The following is a 16,570-nucleotide window of genomic DNA, read 5'->3' on the forward strand; positions in this document are numbered from 1 at the left end:
ATCCACAGGTACACCTCCAATTCAGTACACCTCCTATCAGAAGCTAATTGGCTAATTGTCTAAAGGTTTGACAACATTTTCTGGAATATTCCAAGCTGCTTAAAGGCACAGTTAACTTGGTGTATGTAAACTTCTGACACACTGGAATTGTGATATAGTCAATTAAAAGTGAAATAATCTGTCTGTAAACAATTGTTGGAAAAATTACTCATGTCATGCACAAAGTGGATGTCTTAAATGACTTGCCAAAACTATAGTTTGCTAATATTATATCTGTGGAGTGGTTAAAAAATTAGTTTTAATGACTTTAACCTACGTGTATGTAATCTTCTGATTCAACTGTACTTCGCACAACCATCGCTTGAATCACGTTGGTTTAACAAGAGAGAACTGTCGTTATTGACGTTATGCAGGGGGTGAAGTTATAACTTCTGCGGATATAAATTATAATAGCTTATTTACATGCAAACCAGAAAGCCATTTAATGCGAGAAAGCTGCTGAAGACAAGAAAATGGCATGCACTGTGTAATGCGACAGATACATAGGCTGCAATAGTGGAGTTTCCCTCTACATCAGACTTCAGTATTCCCCGACGCACTTCAGCACATATGCACATGCACGCACTTCAAAAACATATAAAAACACACTTATACTTTAACATGAACACAAAATCTGTGCTCTCCGACAGAAACCATTTGTGAAAACGTGCTTTCTCTTGATATGTTTTTTTTTCTTTTGCCCAATTCCCAGTGCGCTTTTAAGTCCTCGTGGTGGCGTAGTGATTCGCCTCAATCCGGGTGGCGGAGGATGAATCCCACTTACCTCCGCGTCTGAGACCATCAACCCACGCATCTTATCACGTGGCTTGTTAAGCGCGTTGCCACGGAGACATAGCGCGTGTGGAGGCTTCGCGCCATCCACTGCGGCATCCGCGCTCAACTCACCACGCGCCCCACCAAGAACTAACTACATTATAGTGACCACGAGGAGGTTACCCCATGTGACTCTACCCACCCTAGCAACCGGGCCAATTTGGTTGCTTAGGAGACCTGGCTGGAGTCACTCAGCACACCCTGGGATTTGAACTAGCGAACTAGTGAACTCCAGGGGTGGTAGCCAGCGTCTTTTACCACTGAGCTACCCAGGCCCCCTCTCTTAACAGTCTTCAATCCCTTAAACGGCTACATTCGCACTCACGTGATGTTTCAGAAAAACGCTTTCTGCAAAACCCTGGAATAAATAGTTTTCTTAAATGCATGTAAACGTGGTCAAAGTGTTGACAGAATGAAAGATATATACGGATGAATGAATATGAATGATAAAGAAGCCTCAGTGAAGTGAAATGATGTCCACACAGCAAACTAAGAAGGAACTATGCTTCAAACCACAGGTGGAGAGCTGTAGTTCCAACCACTCAACTGTGCGATGCTGATTTTGGGAATCACCAAATCGTTGAACTATGTTGGTAATGATGGAACATACAACCATAGTTGGCTAATGCTGCTTTCTGGAATTACTTCCCAGAGCGGTCACTGAAATTACATCTGAGTCTGACTCATTTACTGACTGGAGGGTTTTATGACAATAAAATATTGTTTTGTTTAGTGTGTAATTAACTTGGGACCACCCACATTTCAGCAGTCTAAGTTCAAGAAATATGTTTTCCATTCATTTTTTCCATAGGGAATTTCATAAAATCCTTCATAAAAGAGTTCTAAGCCATGAACCAAACCAACCAGCTTTGATTTAAAGCAAAAATGTATTTAAAAAATTGGACAAAAAGACAAAGGTACTTAATGTCTTTATTTTTTTGGGAATGAACAACAATCCCATTAAGCATTGTGAATGACGAAATTTAATGAAAACTATGGAAAAATATAAAACTATCAATTTTTAGTTGTTGATTTTAAGTATAGAAAAATACAGTATATGTAAAGATTTTTATATATACAAATATATAAGTAGTTTGAGAGTGTAGGGAGATCGACTTGGCTGCATCATTCACAGCGTGATATTCTATTTGGTGGATTTTCCCCCTCAGAATCATGGGTAGTGTAGTTCTTCATGTTTTAAAAAAAAACAAGATTAATTAACACAGAAAGATGGCTTCGGCAGAAGCATAAACCATCGATTAACAACCTCGGAGCTCACGATAATTCAGTCTTTAAATGTTTATAAGTTATCGTTAATAATCAATTCCTCTGTGGAAAAAATACATGGGATTTTTACTTCCAGAATCAGACTGTTGTGTTCTATTAACGGGGCACTGCAAAACCAGAATTCTGTTGGATACATAGGCTGAAAGCATTTTTAAATTCTAAAAAATGTTCCATAAATGAACAAGATGCAGGAGGATGAGTAGAGCTTTGTAAACAAAGGGTGTTCGCATTCTGTGGAACTCTGTATTGCTTTCCGCAGAATTGCAGGCCACCATATGACCTTCAAAGCCAGCGATGCAGCACACATTTGCTAGGGAGACCTGAACAATAGTGATGACAACATTGAACACATTTGCTGTGCTGTACTTGAGATTTTTCATGACTTGCTCACATGATAGCACTAATAAACACTGCTGCTTTTACTGTCAAGCACATGTCTTGAATTTAAATAGAAGGCCTGTGTTTTACGCTACTCACTGATGCTTTATGGATGAAGAGCACAACCCAGTCAATAAGGGCTCGGTGACGGCTGAGTGGGTGGGACCACTTGCATTGTGTCACGGGGGTCTCGGAGATGCAGGAGAGGGGCGGAGCAAGTGCCTGGAGACAGCTGACCTCCTCCTCAGAGAGAAAGAGCAAAGGGGGAAGGGCGAGAGAGGAGGCTGTGATTCTCCCGCACAGTGACAGGAAAGCACACAGGCTTCAGGGTTGAGGAAGTGAGGGAAAAAGTGAAAGTGGGGGAGGGGCTGGGAGACTATTAATAGTGCAGGTTTTTTTCTCGTGCCTTTCTGCGAGTGCACCGTGAGTCTCTCTCTATGCGTCACACATCAGGAGAGAGAGCAATGGACAGTGGCAGGTCTGTGGATTCTGTTCCACAGTTTCACCCCATTTATATGCCATTTGGCACCTGGTGTGCCATTAAATGTGCTCTGAAGTTACAGCAGCGACACCTTTCATCCTCACTGTTCTCACAGTAGCACACGCAGAGATGCTCTACATTTGTAGAGGGAAAAGACAAATGTTTGTCTGTCTGTCTGTGCCTGTCTGTCCATCCATCTGTATGTCTGTCTGTCTATCCATCCATCCATCCCTTCGACTATTCATCTATCTATCCCTCCAACCATCCATCTATCTATCTATCTATCTATCTGTCTTTATATCTATCCGTCTGACCATCCATCCATCCATCTGTCTATCTATGTGTCTGTCTGCCTGTCTATCTATCTATCTGTCTGTCTGTCTGTCTGTTCATCTGTCCGTCAATATGTCTATCCATCCATCCAACCATCCTTCCGACTGTCCATCCAGCCATCCATCTGTCTGTCTGTCTGTCTGTCTGTCCAACTATCCATCTATCTGTCTGTCTGTCTGTCTGTCTGTCTATCAATCCGTTCATCTGTCCGTCAATGTCTATCATCCATCCAACCTTCCTTCTGACTATCTATCCATCCAGCAATCCATCCCTCCCTCCATCCGTCTATCTATCTATCTATCTATCTATCTATCCGTTCATCCATCCAAACATCCTTCCGACTATCTATCCATCCATCCCTCCATCCGTCCGTCAATCTGGATGTAATACAAATCCATCAAACCTAAAATCTTGCTGACGGCTGATTTGACATTACATTTAATGAGTTGCATTCAGTGTTTTGATAAATAACAATGTTTGATTCTTCTAATTTTCATATTACACAAACCAATAACAGCACCTACTCTCAATTTTGCCTCATTCCTTGCGTTTAAACCCATCAGTGGTGAAACATGCAGTTTGACTGCTGGATGCAGTGAGCAGAAAAAACTACCATCCGCAGGCCATTTCAACCCACACATCCACGCTGTTGAATTTGATTGGTGCGTGTCATGTAACAGAGGCATTTCTGCTGCAGAGCTGCAGTTGCGCGTGTGGGGAAAAATTCACTTGGACCCAGCAGAGGTGCGGCGAGCACTCCACCATGAGTCAGGGCTGTTTAGCAATAAGGGAGAGACCAAGGGCCCTGCTCTTCAATGGCAAAAATATACACACACAGACAGCATGCTCAAGTTGAGACCCAGAGTGTATGTATCAATGGACAAACGCTTACATGGCCATGCGAGCACAAAATGTAACCCGATATCATGAAGATACAGTTCAGCCTCACCTGTGAAAATGCATTAGAACTGCACTTACAAAAAACAAAGTACCAAAACAGTGTACCATAGTACTAATATGTTTTTTAGAGGATGAAACTTTTAAAAGTTTGTTTTTATTTAATTAAGCTTATCGGGGATCAAATAAAAAAAAAAAAATCAAAGAGGAACTCCATGTGAGGACTCCATCTATGCACTCATGCGTGCACATGGTCACATGCAAGGCAATTGAATGGGTTTCATATTTGTTATGTTTGTTTAAGAATGAATCCATATCTCATAGAGTCTGGCCATTGTATCTTAGACCACAGGAGTTAGAATAAGCTATGAAAAGCACACTGGTGTTCTTCTGTTGTCAGTTAATTATAGCTCAAACTGCGTCAACGCTGGGTTGGATTCATGCAGGATGGAGGATTGTTTGTCCTTGGTGGACTGACAGATGGTGATTTGGGTAAGAGATGGCAGTGGAAAATGAATATAAGAAATATACTGTTGTTGTCACAAGGTAGATAACTCTTCACTTGCATGGACATATCATCAGATAGAATTTTATACTTCTAAAACTTGTGAACATCACTTATTTGGAAAGAGGTGCCTAGATCGAGAAAAATAATTAAGAATAACAGCTAAACTTCATGTCAAGAAATATCACACCTTCAAAAAATGTTGAAGTATCTGAAGGATTGCTGTTACAGTCTTGTTCATTTTATACAGTGTGTCATTTAAAAAATAGCTAGATCACCCAAAAAGGTCTAGCTAGGTCAACCCCATGTCATTCCAAACCTATATTATAATTGTTTCTTCCGCGAAACACAAAAGGAGATTTTAGACAGAATGTCAGTGCTTTTTTTTATATAATGATTTATAAAATATAATGATGGTGATTTATTTAATAAAGCTCCAAAAAGGACCCAAAAAAACATAAAAGTAGTCCATTTGACTAGTGCACTACATTCCATGTATCTTCTAAAGCCATAAGAAAGCTGTGTGTGAGAGAAAATAATTAAATTTAAGTTGCTGTATATAATCTTCCCCTCTGCTGTAGCTAACTTTCTATGTCACAATTCACCATGTGACACAAGAATCAATTACTTTTGCAACTTGGTCTTATAGAACCACGATACTATACATACATTTTAGCGAAATGACAGTTTCCAAGTGAAATAAACATTAGAGGCGCTACAAATTTTATTCACACAAATCACAAGAAAATGGCAGATTATCATTTCAAAAACACTTACTTTTCACCCTGTTCCTCACACAATTCTATCTTATGACATCAAAATGCTTTTGCTAGTGTATGACTTGTAAGGCGACACTTATTATGTACACAACGTTTGCATAACATAACCAACTACATTTATAAGCATATCTGAGCACTATTAAACGCAATTGTGTTTTTCATCTCACATTTAGCTTTATAGACAGTATTGGTTAAGTTTAGGTTAAAGTTTCGGATAGGGAGGTTTTGTTGATTTAAAACTCGATCTGTTCGGGAGAGCATTTAACTCACTTTTAGCGCCACACAGTGGACATTTCACCTTGGAACTGCCGCGATATGTGTAATAAACCACATAATGTAATTTTGCAAGAATGTTTCCATAGTCACATAATGTTCATGAGATCAAGCTGGACTCTTGGTATCCATGACCAGCCTGATCTCAAAGAGAAATTGGAAATAGTAGGCCAACTTTTCTTTAGCAAAAATCGGTATATGCTTACCGAAATATAAAACAGTGCCCCCAGTGGCCAAAGCGGTAAGTGTTGTTGGGCGTATAGGCACGTGTGAGCTCTGTTTATGTCCAGGAGAGGTGGCCAAAATCTAGTTGTGAAGTGAGTTCTTTTCAACTGTAAAGGATTCAATGTGGATATGAACCCGGGTCTCTCATACTGCTGACGCAACATGCTGCCGGTTGAGCCACTTGGGAAGGTAAACACACTGAAACCGATGCAAAAATGTTTGTTGGGAAATGCTGCATGTCAGTGAGTCAGAATACTGTCGCCAATCCTAGGGTACCGGAACTTTCGGAAACAGCATGCCGACTTCCTGTGTGATCATGTTGCCATTACATCAAACCTGGCAACATGTTTAAAGGTATCATTTCAGAACACAAGTGTGTTTTTTCCACAAGATTTGAGAGCTCTGATGAAGAAGATGTGAATAATGGCTTAAATTTCAGTCTGTTTTTCAGACAAAGATATCGTATAGCTGTAGAAGACTTGGAATATAGAGAACAAGTTATATTTACTACTTTTTGGAAAAGAGTAGCTTTTATATTCTGCCTAACATGTTGCTTTGTTTATTACGAAAGAACGGAAACAACATGGGGTCTAAACAACATTTCATTGAGTAATTAATGATGAAATTTTGATTTTGGGTGAACTAGTCCTTCAACCCCACAAAAAATAAATCCCGTTTCACCACATTTCTTTAGATATTGGCAATAGGTTTAGCTTTTAAACACTACAAACTCAATTAACATCCAGTAGGCTGTTCGTACTACAAATAGAAACCACAAGTGAAATCCAAAAGCTGTTCTTCACTTACCCAGCATTCCTTTGTTGGGCTCTGACAAGCACATGTCTTTCTCAGCACTGGGCAGTACGAAGCCCACCACAAAGATCTCCACACCATCTGCCATGAGGGCCAGACCCAGCACAAAGTAGAGGGTCCACTGGAAACGCCCATGGCCACACTCCTGGAGAATGGTCTCGTACTGCTGGGCCAACTCTTCCTGGTCCTTTCTCCTCTCCCCCTCGTACTGCGTTGTGTCCCGGAACTGCGACTGTCCCACACCACCCACCTGCCTGTCTGCCTTTTCCACTGAGTCATTTCTGGGGATGCCCTGGTATTCACCTTCGTATATCTCGTCGTCTTCATCATGACCTTCTGTAGAGTCGCTGTGAGCCCCTTCGTCGTCATTGGCCCTGCTGTTGCTACGGTAATAGCTGCCGTCCTGGGCCTGCACTGGGTAGTCATCATCATCGTCTTCTTCCTCGAAGCGAGTGTAAGAGCGCTTGGTGTACTCATCTCCCACCTTGTCCACGTGGCGGCCCACCTTTTTACCTGCTTGCCTTTTGACCTCTTTGGCAATGTCTTTAGCGCCTTTAATGAAGGCTGAGCGGTCTCTATAACCCTCATCCATGGCTTTAAATTCGTGCGTTGATGAGTGCTGGAACCGGGTGTCAGGAGCTACCAGTTGGCATGTAATAGAGTAAAGCTGGGCTGGAAGAGTTCAGTACCTTGGACAGCACCCAATGCTCCTACTAGAGTGCAGCGCTTTATATGGCAGTCTGAAAATACAGAAGAAAGAATACTGTTATTCAAGATGTCACACAGAAATAGTCCAGAATTTACAGTATGGATGAATTTACAATTTTTTGGTTTGTTTTCCCTGCTGAAACAACAGCTAAAATCATCCTATGCTTGTTGGCTGGTCTTACCTGGTTTAATCTGTTCACCCAGCCTAGTCAAGCTAATGCTCAGCTGGGTGACCAGCTAAGAACAGCCATCCAGCTTAGGCTGGTTTCAGCTGGTTTGTTTTAGCAGGGATGTACTGTACAAGGTGCATTGTTAGTATGATGAAATGTCGGGGCTTCTCCTGTAATAAAACAGCTGCCTACATCCCAAATCACATACTTCTGCACTTTTCTATGCCATTTTTGTAGTGTAATGTGTTCACACTGAAAATGCAATTAAAAGAAGAGTATTCTGAGTACCCAGATTATTTACTTCTTCAACTGAAATCATGTGTGTATTGTAGGATATTACATGCATTCAGCTGTTGCTGCATGCCCTATTTAGTGGAAGGTGTGGGGTTACCTGGCCATGCAAAAAAAAAAAAAAAAAAAAAAAAAAACATTTATTGGTGAATGTGGCAATGTGGCAATTAGTGAAACTTCTGTGAAGACAGCTTTACCATCACCCCACACTGTGTAAATGTGTACGCTATTTGAGATATAAGTGTTGGACTGAGGTTGGCTAATGTGCTAAAGCTAACAGCAACACATTGTGAAACGTCGCTTCCGTCTGCTGAAAAATGGTAAATGCTTCTTTTTCACTTTGAAATTTCATATACTAGTGGCCAAGTACATAGCGTATACTGCGTCATTTGGGACAGAGCTAGCCTTTTTTCTTCAGATCTTACTTGTTGCTGAATCCTACAGGTAGTCTATGGGTCTTTAGGCAGCTGCCTTCTAAGGCAATATCCTAACCAAGTTGGAGATAAGTGACAGCTTTGCAATAACTTCACATGACACACAAAAAGCACTCTACAAGGGAGACTCGACTCACAGTTGATTCCAGTAGAGGATGATGTTAGCATGTTGCTAAGCTAAAAACACAATACTCTAACACGTATTAAAAAAACAAAGCAAACACAAATATTGGGTAAAACAGTCCATTTCTAATTAGATTGAGCTATTTTTATTGATACATTTCAGTATTGAATGAATATTTATATGGTATTTATAGCGGACACTGAGTTTAGCGTATTCAGGGATTTCCTTCTCTGCAAAGAATACATGCGATACTGACTTAAAATTTGCCAAAACAAGGTGTTTTGTTATAATAGGCAGCATGATTGTGTTTCCTACCTTTTTTAAATAGCCTTTTTATAGTGCACCTATAATGCCTTAAAATGCTGCCTAATAGGTAGCTGACTAGAACACAGCATGTATATATTTATAAGATATACAGGGAAGACAAATAATATACCAGTATTGGCTGACATAATTATTCAGACATAATTTGTCTTCTGTCACTATGGCTGCCTGTTTCCCACAATGTCTAAACAAATATATGATATATTTAATTGTTGAAAGAAACAAGTCATTCCAGTTTAAGGTGGTCAAGCTGTAATTTGGAACGTGGTGGCTGGTTTGTTATTGGTCCAAGGTAGCCTACCGGACTTAACCATCTTGAATAAGATCTACCAGGTCAAAACCAGGTCCAACAACTTGTATTTCAGCTGATCAACTATCTAGATAAGCTTGAACCAACTTCAAATAATGACAAGAACCATGCAAAACCAGCTACCGCCATAAGCTTGGTTTAGCTGGACTTTCCAACAGGATTACAGATTTTTCAAGCTTTTATAAACTTTTAATGGTTAAGTGACTAATAACTTTATATATGCTATATATGCTTAGAATAAGCTAAGAAAGCACTAATACACATATTTAAAATTCTTGCAAGCTAAGAGTGCAATTACGGAAAACACGGATACATGGATAACACTGACATCAAGCTAATAGTTTCAGCACCTATCACGGTGACCTTGTTTTTTTCCAGTTTACATTCTAGTGGAAAACACTTTAAGAAACCAATTGAGACGGCCTCTCTGAAAAAGGGCTATTACAATTTTCCCGTGGGAAAATTTATAAAACCACCACTTTATGTTGCCTTGTACAATCTGTTGAAATTGGTCTGGATCCAGTTATTGCATTAGTAATCCAATATACATAATTAAACCATATTAATAATATCTCAGGGGTACTTAGGAGCTCTACAGCAGTTTGATAAATATCTGAACAGAAGTCTTACACTGCACAAACCTAAAATGGATGATATTTAGGACTGGGAATCAAGAACTGGTTCTTGTTAAGAACCATTCCCATTGTTAAAACCTAAATCATTTATGGACAACACATATTTCTTGTGTTTTCCTCACTGGTCGTACGCAACAACAAACATACAGTGTGATCAGTGTTCTTTGATTCTTGGACGAATTACTCTAATGAGCCAATTCTTTTTAATGAATCTAAATAAGTTAGTCGAAAAGTCAAAATGACTCAAAAATAAGCCTAGAACTCTTCTAACGAATCACTCACTCACTGAATTGAATGGAACGGTTCTTACTCACTAAAAGTCGTTATTTTTGTCTTGTATCTAACTCAAAATGAACCGATAACTCTACTGTGTTATTTGTACATGCTTTTGAGGCATAAATAAGTGACTTCAGTCAGTTTAATAATGAACTCGTAGTGCTTAAGACAACATGATGCATTCAGTACAGTTTTGTTTCAATAAATGGTCCAAAAACATTCAAATATGTAACCAAAAAATGATTTTAGTTTTTCTTTGCTTAGACAACTTCAACACCATCTCCGTTTTCTATTTCCTAACGTCATCATCTTCCAAAGTGTGTGGTACTAAAGAGTGTTTGCAAAAATCACAGTTTTCGTTAGAGGACAATGCAATTCCAGTGTGATTGAGACAAACATAACAAAATCAATGCCTTTTCAATCAAAAATGTATTAATGTGGACATGGCCTTAGTTTGCAGTTAGTATGTAGTTCTTCCAAAGTACAAAAATAATTGCTAATGGAATTGTTAAGGAACCAGAATAGTTATGTTGTCATGAGAATGCTAACAAACTGTTATACTACAGACATGATTTAGGGTTTTTACAATATCCCTGAACAAAGACCGAAACTAGTGTTTTCATGCTACATCACCACCAAACTTGGCACAGACCTTTAGACTGTTCTAACTTAATGTGCTATATCTTTTCTAACCGATCAGAATTAAGTTTTTTGCTCAGCGGACGATCACAAATCTGTAAACTCCCATAGACTTGCATTGACATTAATGGGACAAGACCATTCAAGCTCCAACTGTCAAAAAATTCCAATGTAAACAAATGTATCTATGTATCTATTTGACAGTTCATCCAACTATCTATGTGACAGTGTGTCTGAATAGTTATCTGACGGTCTAAATATCTATTTTGCTAGCTAGATGTTTGTCTTACTGTAATTTTTTCTGTATAAGCCTCAAATTTCAAACTTTCAGACAAGGCTTAGTTAAGCCAATATCAAAGTTTGTCTTGACAAACTTCACCCATCTAGTTAAATGGAATCCAGGGGCCGGATTCACGAAATGTTCTTAAGATGAAAATTCTTCTTAACTACCATTTTCTTCTTAATTTCTAACTTAAGAAAAAAGTTCTTAAAAAAAGTTCTTAAGAAAGTTCTTATCTCTTTCCTTAAGATTGTTCTTAAGAAAAAATGTTAAAAGTATTTCTTGAAAAAACTGTTCTTAAAAATCGTCGTAAATAACATCTTAAAGCTATGATAACCTCACAGTTGTTTTAAACTTAAAAAAAGTACGATGTTTAATGAATTAACTGGGTTGTTTCAAACATGAAGAGTTCTATCACGTTGAGTCGGAAGTCACAATGGGCTGTTAATGTAGAACTGTGATTTTAGACTTGTAGATTTGTAAATTGTTATTTTTATTTTCAGCTTTCAATCCATGTAAATGTCATCATGAAATTAAAACAATAAATGTCGTTTTGAAGCTTCTTAATGTGGTGACCAATCATACCAGTCACTTTAAATGCATGGCGCTCCAAAAATATTTGAGAAGTTCTGAAGAATTTTTCACAAATTTCACTTAGTAACATTCTTACTAACTTCTTATAATTTATCTTATAATTTTAAACATTTTTTTTCTTAAGAACATTTTCGTAAATCCGGCCCCAGAATCGTTAAATTCTTTATGTTTTCCATCCCTTCTGATATTACCCTTATTTTCTGTAAAATAAACATAAACAAGCCAGCCAATCTTTTTCACATTCTTTTCTAATTTGCCTTTCCTTGTATCTCTCTCTCTCAGAGCAGGGGCCACTGGTAACAGGGGTCGTCTCTTTGTTGTGTACTCGCCTCTCAATAGAACTCATTAGCCGGGCGGCCACCTCTCAGCGTCCACATCACCCTGTGTCTCTGAAGATAACGAGCTGGCCAGACATTCGCTCTGCTATAGCAGCAGACAAAAAGGCAATCTCCGATATCTGTCAGCAGCACTGCTCTTCTCAATACCTTTAGCTGGGCCCTGCTCAGTTTTATTACCTTATACCTTATACGAATGTAGACTATCACTCAACGAGAAGAAAAAGGTAAGCAGCACATCCGCTATAGAAGAGTGAGGAGGTGCAGTGACCTACAGTTGAGAATCACAATGTTAGCTGTTATTATTGACAGCCCACTAAAATAGAGGTGAAGTGCGTGATTTCTGCACCACTAGTGTCAAATGGAATGGAATTGCAAATGGCATTGCAAAAATAATGACTGTGAACCAAGGAGGTCTACAATAGCTGGAGAGAGCTATCCATTAGCATTCTCATTCATATCAATGGCAGTTGCTCAGCTGGCGCATGCTGCCCTGGATGTACACGAGCTGAGAGAAACAAATTCTTGTTTCAGATACCAGAAAATGAGCATTAATAACCAAATTATATTCTCAAATACATAATTTGCATAGCATTATTTTCAAATATCCTAAATGCAGCTCCTGTTGCGGTCATCATTGCTCAGACATAGTTAATGGGAAATACCACCAGGGATTATAAATTCATCTTGTTTGCGTGTGTTTTCTGGTGATCTGATATCATGTTACAATAATTCCATAAACTAGCTAATCTCAAGGATAATCTCTGAAGCAGATGTTTAGGATGAGAGACCTGCTGGTTTGCTGGATCACATCAAATGGCTTTGACAGCAGTTCATCTGCTGAGATAAACGTGGTCTGTCAAGCAGTGTTTAAAAAAAGCATTGTATGGTGCTTGTATGCATGGAATGCTCACTTTATTTTCTAATAAAAATTCCAGGCTTTGGCCTAGTTCCAGGCTTTGACCGCATAACGGTTCCATATCAATTTGCCAAATTATTTCAGTTATTTCAAAGAGCCCTACAGGCTACCACAACAAAATAACCAATTAAAACAGGTAAGAATGACAAACAATGTCTATATATCCTAAACGTATTTAAATTTTGATTGAAAAGCGTCTTTGGGCTCCCTCTCTTCCTCTCTTTCTTTCGCTCTAATCTCACCAACACAACGTACATGCTACCACAGCAAAATAACTAAATAAACAAAGACATTGGTTAAAGTAAATCGGTTCAGAACGTCAGTGTCTATAATATTCTACCTTTATGTAAATTTCGGTTGAAAAGTGAACCTCCCTCGTCTCACCCGCACTTACATGCTCACACACATACATATTCCCACACACACACATAGAGACTCGAGTCATGACCAACAAACAGAGCCCCCCGATAAATACAACAGAGAGAGACGTTTCTATTATCCAAAATAACTTTTAATATGTGCAGCTTTTAATGTTTAAATGTATTTCGCCCTAATCAGCCTCATATAGCTATAGTGGAAGCGCCATTGCGCTACCCCTCCCCATTTCTTTCTTTCACTCTCACACAAACTCTCTCGGGAGCAAAGTCAACGCACCCCCGCAATTCACTGGATTTGTAAACAGTTGTGGTCATTCTGTACAAGAGAGCCACTTTAAACACAGGTAATTCCACACGCGATCTCTCTGTTTCTCTCGCTCACACACACACAAACATTACTTTGTTAATCCAATGCCAAAAAGCAGCACATCCTCTGTTGCTTGTTCTAAAGTGATGTTTTCAAACTAGCATCGAAGGCTTGAGCTGTATCAAAGCTAGATACACTTGATCATGTGGAAAACACCCTCTCTTTCGCTCTCACACATGTGGACACAAATACATATACGCATTCCGCACACACTTACTCGCAAGCGAAAAACAGAGCCGTCATGTCAGCGCACACCTGCATCTCAGTGGGGTTGAAAACAGTTGTTAAGGTTTTATCTCCTTTTCTCCCCAATTTGGAATGCCCAAATCCTGCTACTTAGTAGGTCCTCATGGTGGTGCAGTTACTCACCTCAATCCGGGTGGCGGAGGACCCAACATTTTCCAGTTGCCTCCGCTTTTGAGACCGTCAATCCGCACATCTTATCACGTGGCTCGTTGTGCATTGCACCACGGAGACTCCCAGCATGTGGAGGCTCATACTACTCTCCGCGATCCACGCACAACTTACCACATGTCCCACTGAGAGCGAGAACCACTAATCACGATCACGAGGACGTTACCCCATGTGACTCTACCCTCCATAGCAACCGGGCCAATTTGGTTGCTTAGGAGACCTGGCTAGATTCACTCACCACACCCTGGATTCGAACTCATGACTCCAGGGGTGGTAGTCAGCATCAATACTCGCTGAGCTACCCAGGCCCCCTTAAACTAACATCTTGACGATTTTGAAGCAAAGTTACTTATGACGAGAGCTGCAACAAAAAAAGATAATCCCAGAAGCAACCTCTCTCAGTTTCTGAGCTTCTCTCTTTCGATAACTCAAACACAAAGTTTTGGCAAGTCGTTTAGGACATCTACTTTGTGCACGACACAAGTAATTTTTCCAACAACTGTTTACAGACAGATTGTTTCACTATAAATTGACTACATCACAATTCCAGTGGGTCAGAAGTTTGCATACACTAAGTTAACTGTGCCTTTGAGCAGCTTGGAAAATTCCAGAAAATTATGTCAAGCCTTTAGGCAATTAGCTTCTGATTGGCTAATTGGCTAATTGGAGTAAAGTGGAGGTGTACCTGTGGATGTATTTTAAGGCCTACCTTCAAACTCAGTGTCTCTTGCTTTACATCATGGGAAAATCAAAAGAAATCAGTCAAGACCTCAGAAAATATATTGTGGAACTCCACAAGTCTGCTTCATCCTTGGGACGTGCAGCGGGGTGTGCATTATCCATCAATAATTCAACGGGCCAGAGTCAATCATTACGCTTATACCACGATTACCACACCTTAAGACATCGTTCAGGGTTTTATCTCAAGACATTTTCTGGTTTTTCGTCCCTAAAACTCTCTTATGAGTGGAACTACTTGCTTTCGCCATGGATTCATTTCTCGCTTTAATACAGTCTGAGCCTTCGTTGCTAGTTTGAAAAACGTCAATTTAGAACTAGCAATGTAGGATTGCGAGGCTTGCGCTGCTTTACTGGAGCACTTACTGGAGTAACAAGGTAGTGTGTTTGTGCATGTGTGTGTGTGTTTGTGTGTGAGTTTGTTTTTGAGTTACCGAAAGAGAGAAACTCAGAAACTGAGAGAGATCGCTTCTGGGATTACCTTTTTTTTGTTGCAGCTCTCGTCAGAAGTAACATTGCTTCAAAATCTCCAAAATGTAAGTTTAAGCATTTCTCAGCAGCAGTGAGTGGCGCCGTTTTTGTATATAGCTTTTCCGTTGTAAACCTTAACAACTGTTTTCAACTCCACTAAGATGAAGTACAATGACATGACGGCTCTGTTTTTGCTCGCGTCATGTATAAGTGTGTGCATAATGCATATAATGTATGTGTGTTCATGAGTGTGGGAGTGTGTGTAAAGACAGGGGGAGGGGGAGCGCGAGGGTGCTTAACACAGATATTTCAGATAATATAGAAACTGTTGTACTGATCAAGTGTATCTAGCTTTGATACAGCATAGGTCTCCGTTGCTAGTTCAAAAACATCACTTTAGAACTAGCAACGGAGGATGCGCTGCTTTTCGGCATTGGAATAACAAGGTAATGTGTGCGTGCGTGCGAGCGAGAGAAAGAGAGAATAACATTGATTAAAATGGCCAAGATGTAAGTTTAAGTATACTTCTCAGCAGCAGCAAGTGTCACCATTCTTGTACAGCTTTTGCATGCTAAACAACTGTTTACAAACCCAGTCGCGGGGGTGCGCTGACTTTACTCACGAGAGAGTTTGTGTGAGAGCGAAAGAGAGGGGGAGGGGTAGCATGACAGTGCTTTCCACTATAGCTATGTGAGGCTGATTAGGGCAAAATACATTGAAACATTAAAAGTTGCACATATTAAAAGTTATTTCAGATAATATAAACTGTTGCGTCTCTGTTTGTTGGTCGCGACTCAAGTCTCTCTGTGTGTGTGTGAATATGTATGTATGTGAGCGTGCGTAAGTGCGGATGAGACAAGGGAGCGCGAGGGCGCTTTTCAACTGAAATTGAAATAAATGTAGGATATTATAGACATTGATTGACATTCTTAACCCATTTACTTTAACCAATGTCTTTGTTTAATTGGTGTGCAGTGTGGGTGATATGACAGCGAGAGAGAGAGAGAGAGAGAGAGAGTGAGAGAGAGAGAGAGAGAGAGAGAGAGAGAGAAAGAGAGAGAGAGAGAAAGAAATAGCGGGAGCCCAAGGACGCTTTTCAATTGAAATTTAAATAAATTTAGGATATTATAGATATTTTTTGTCATTCTTATCTGACGTACTTAACCAATGTCTTTGTTTTAATTGGTTATTTTGTTGTGGTAGCCTGTACGGCTCTATGGAATAACAGAAATAATTTGGCAAAGTGATATAGAACAGTTATGCGGTCAAGACCTGGAACTACTTCACAGCCGCACGTTTACTGGAAAATAATTGCACACC

The 16,570-nt window shown here is 39.7% G+C and overlaps 1 protein-coding gene across 1 annotated transcript in view; it reads right to left on the bottom strand.

Moving 5' to 3' along the window:
• Positions 1–16,570, bottom strand: part of LOC127453105 (synaptic vesicle glycoprotein 2A-like) — a 60,913-nt gene that overhangs the window by 32,220 nt on the left and 12,123 nt on the right. The window contains exon 2 of the mRNA XM_051719214.1: positions 6,839–7,584. Within this exon, the coding sequence (XP_051575174.1) occupies positions 6,839–7,436 (598 nt within the window). The 5' untranslated portion in view covers positions 7,437–7,584. The remainder of the gene's footprint in view (positions 1–6,838; positions 7,585–16,570) is intronic.

The sequence above is a fragment of the Myxocyprinus asiaticus genome, chromosome 15 (assembly GCF_019703515.2).
Source record: "Myxocyprinus asiaticus isolate MX2 ecotype Aquarium Trade chromosome 15, UBuf_Myxa_2, whole genome shotgun sequence".
In the NCBI taxonomy this organism is placed as follows: Eukaryota; Metazoa; Chordata; class Actinopteri; order Cypriniformes; family Catostomidae; genus Myxocyprinus; species Myxocyprinus asiaticus.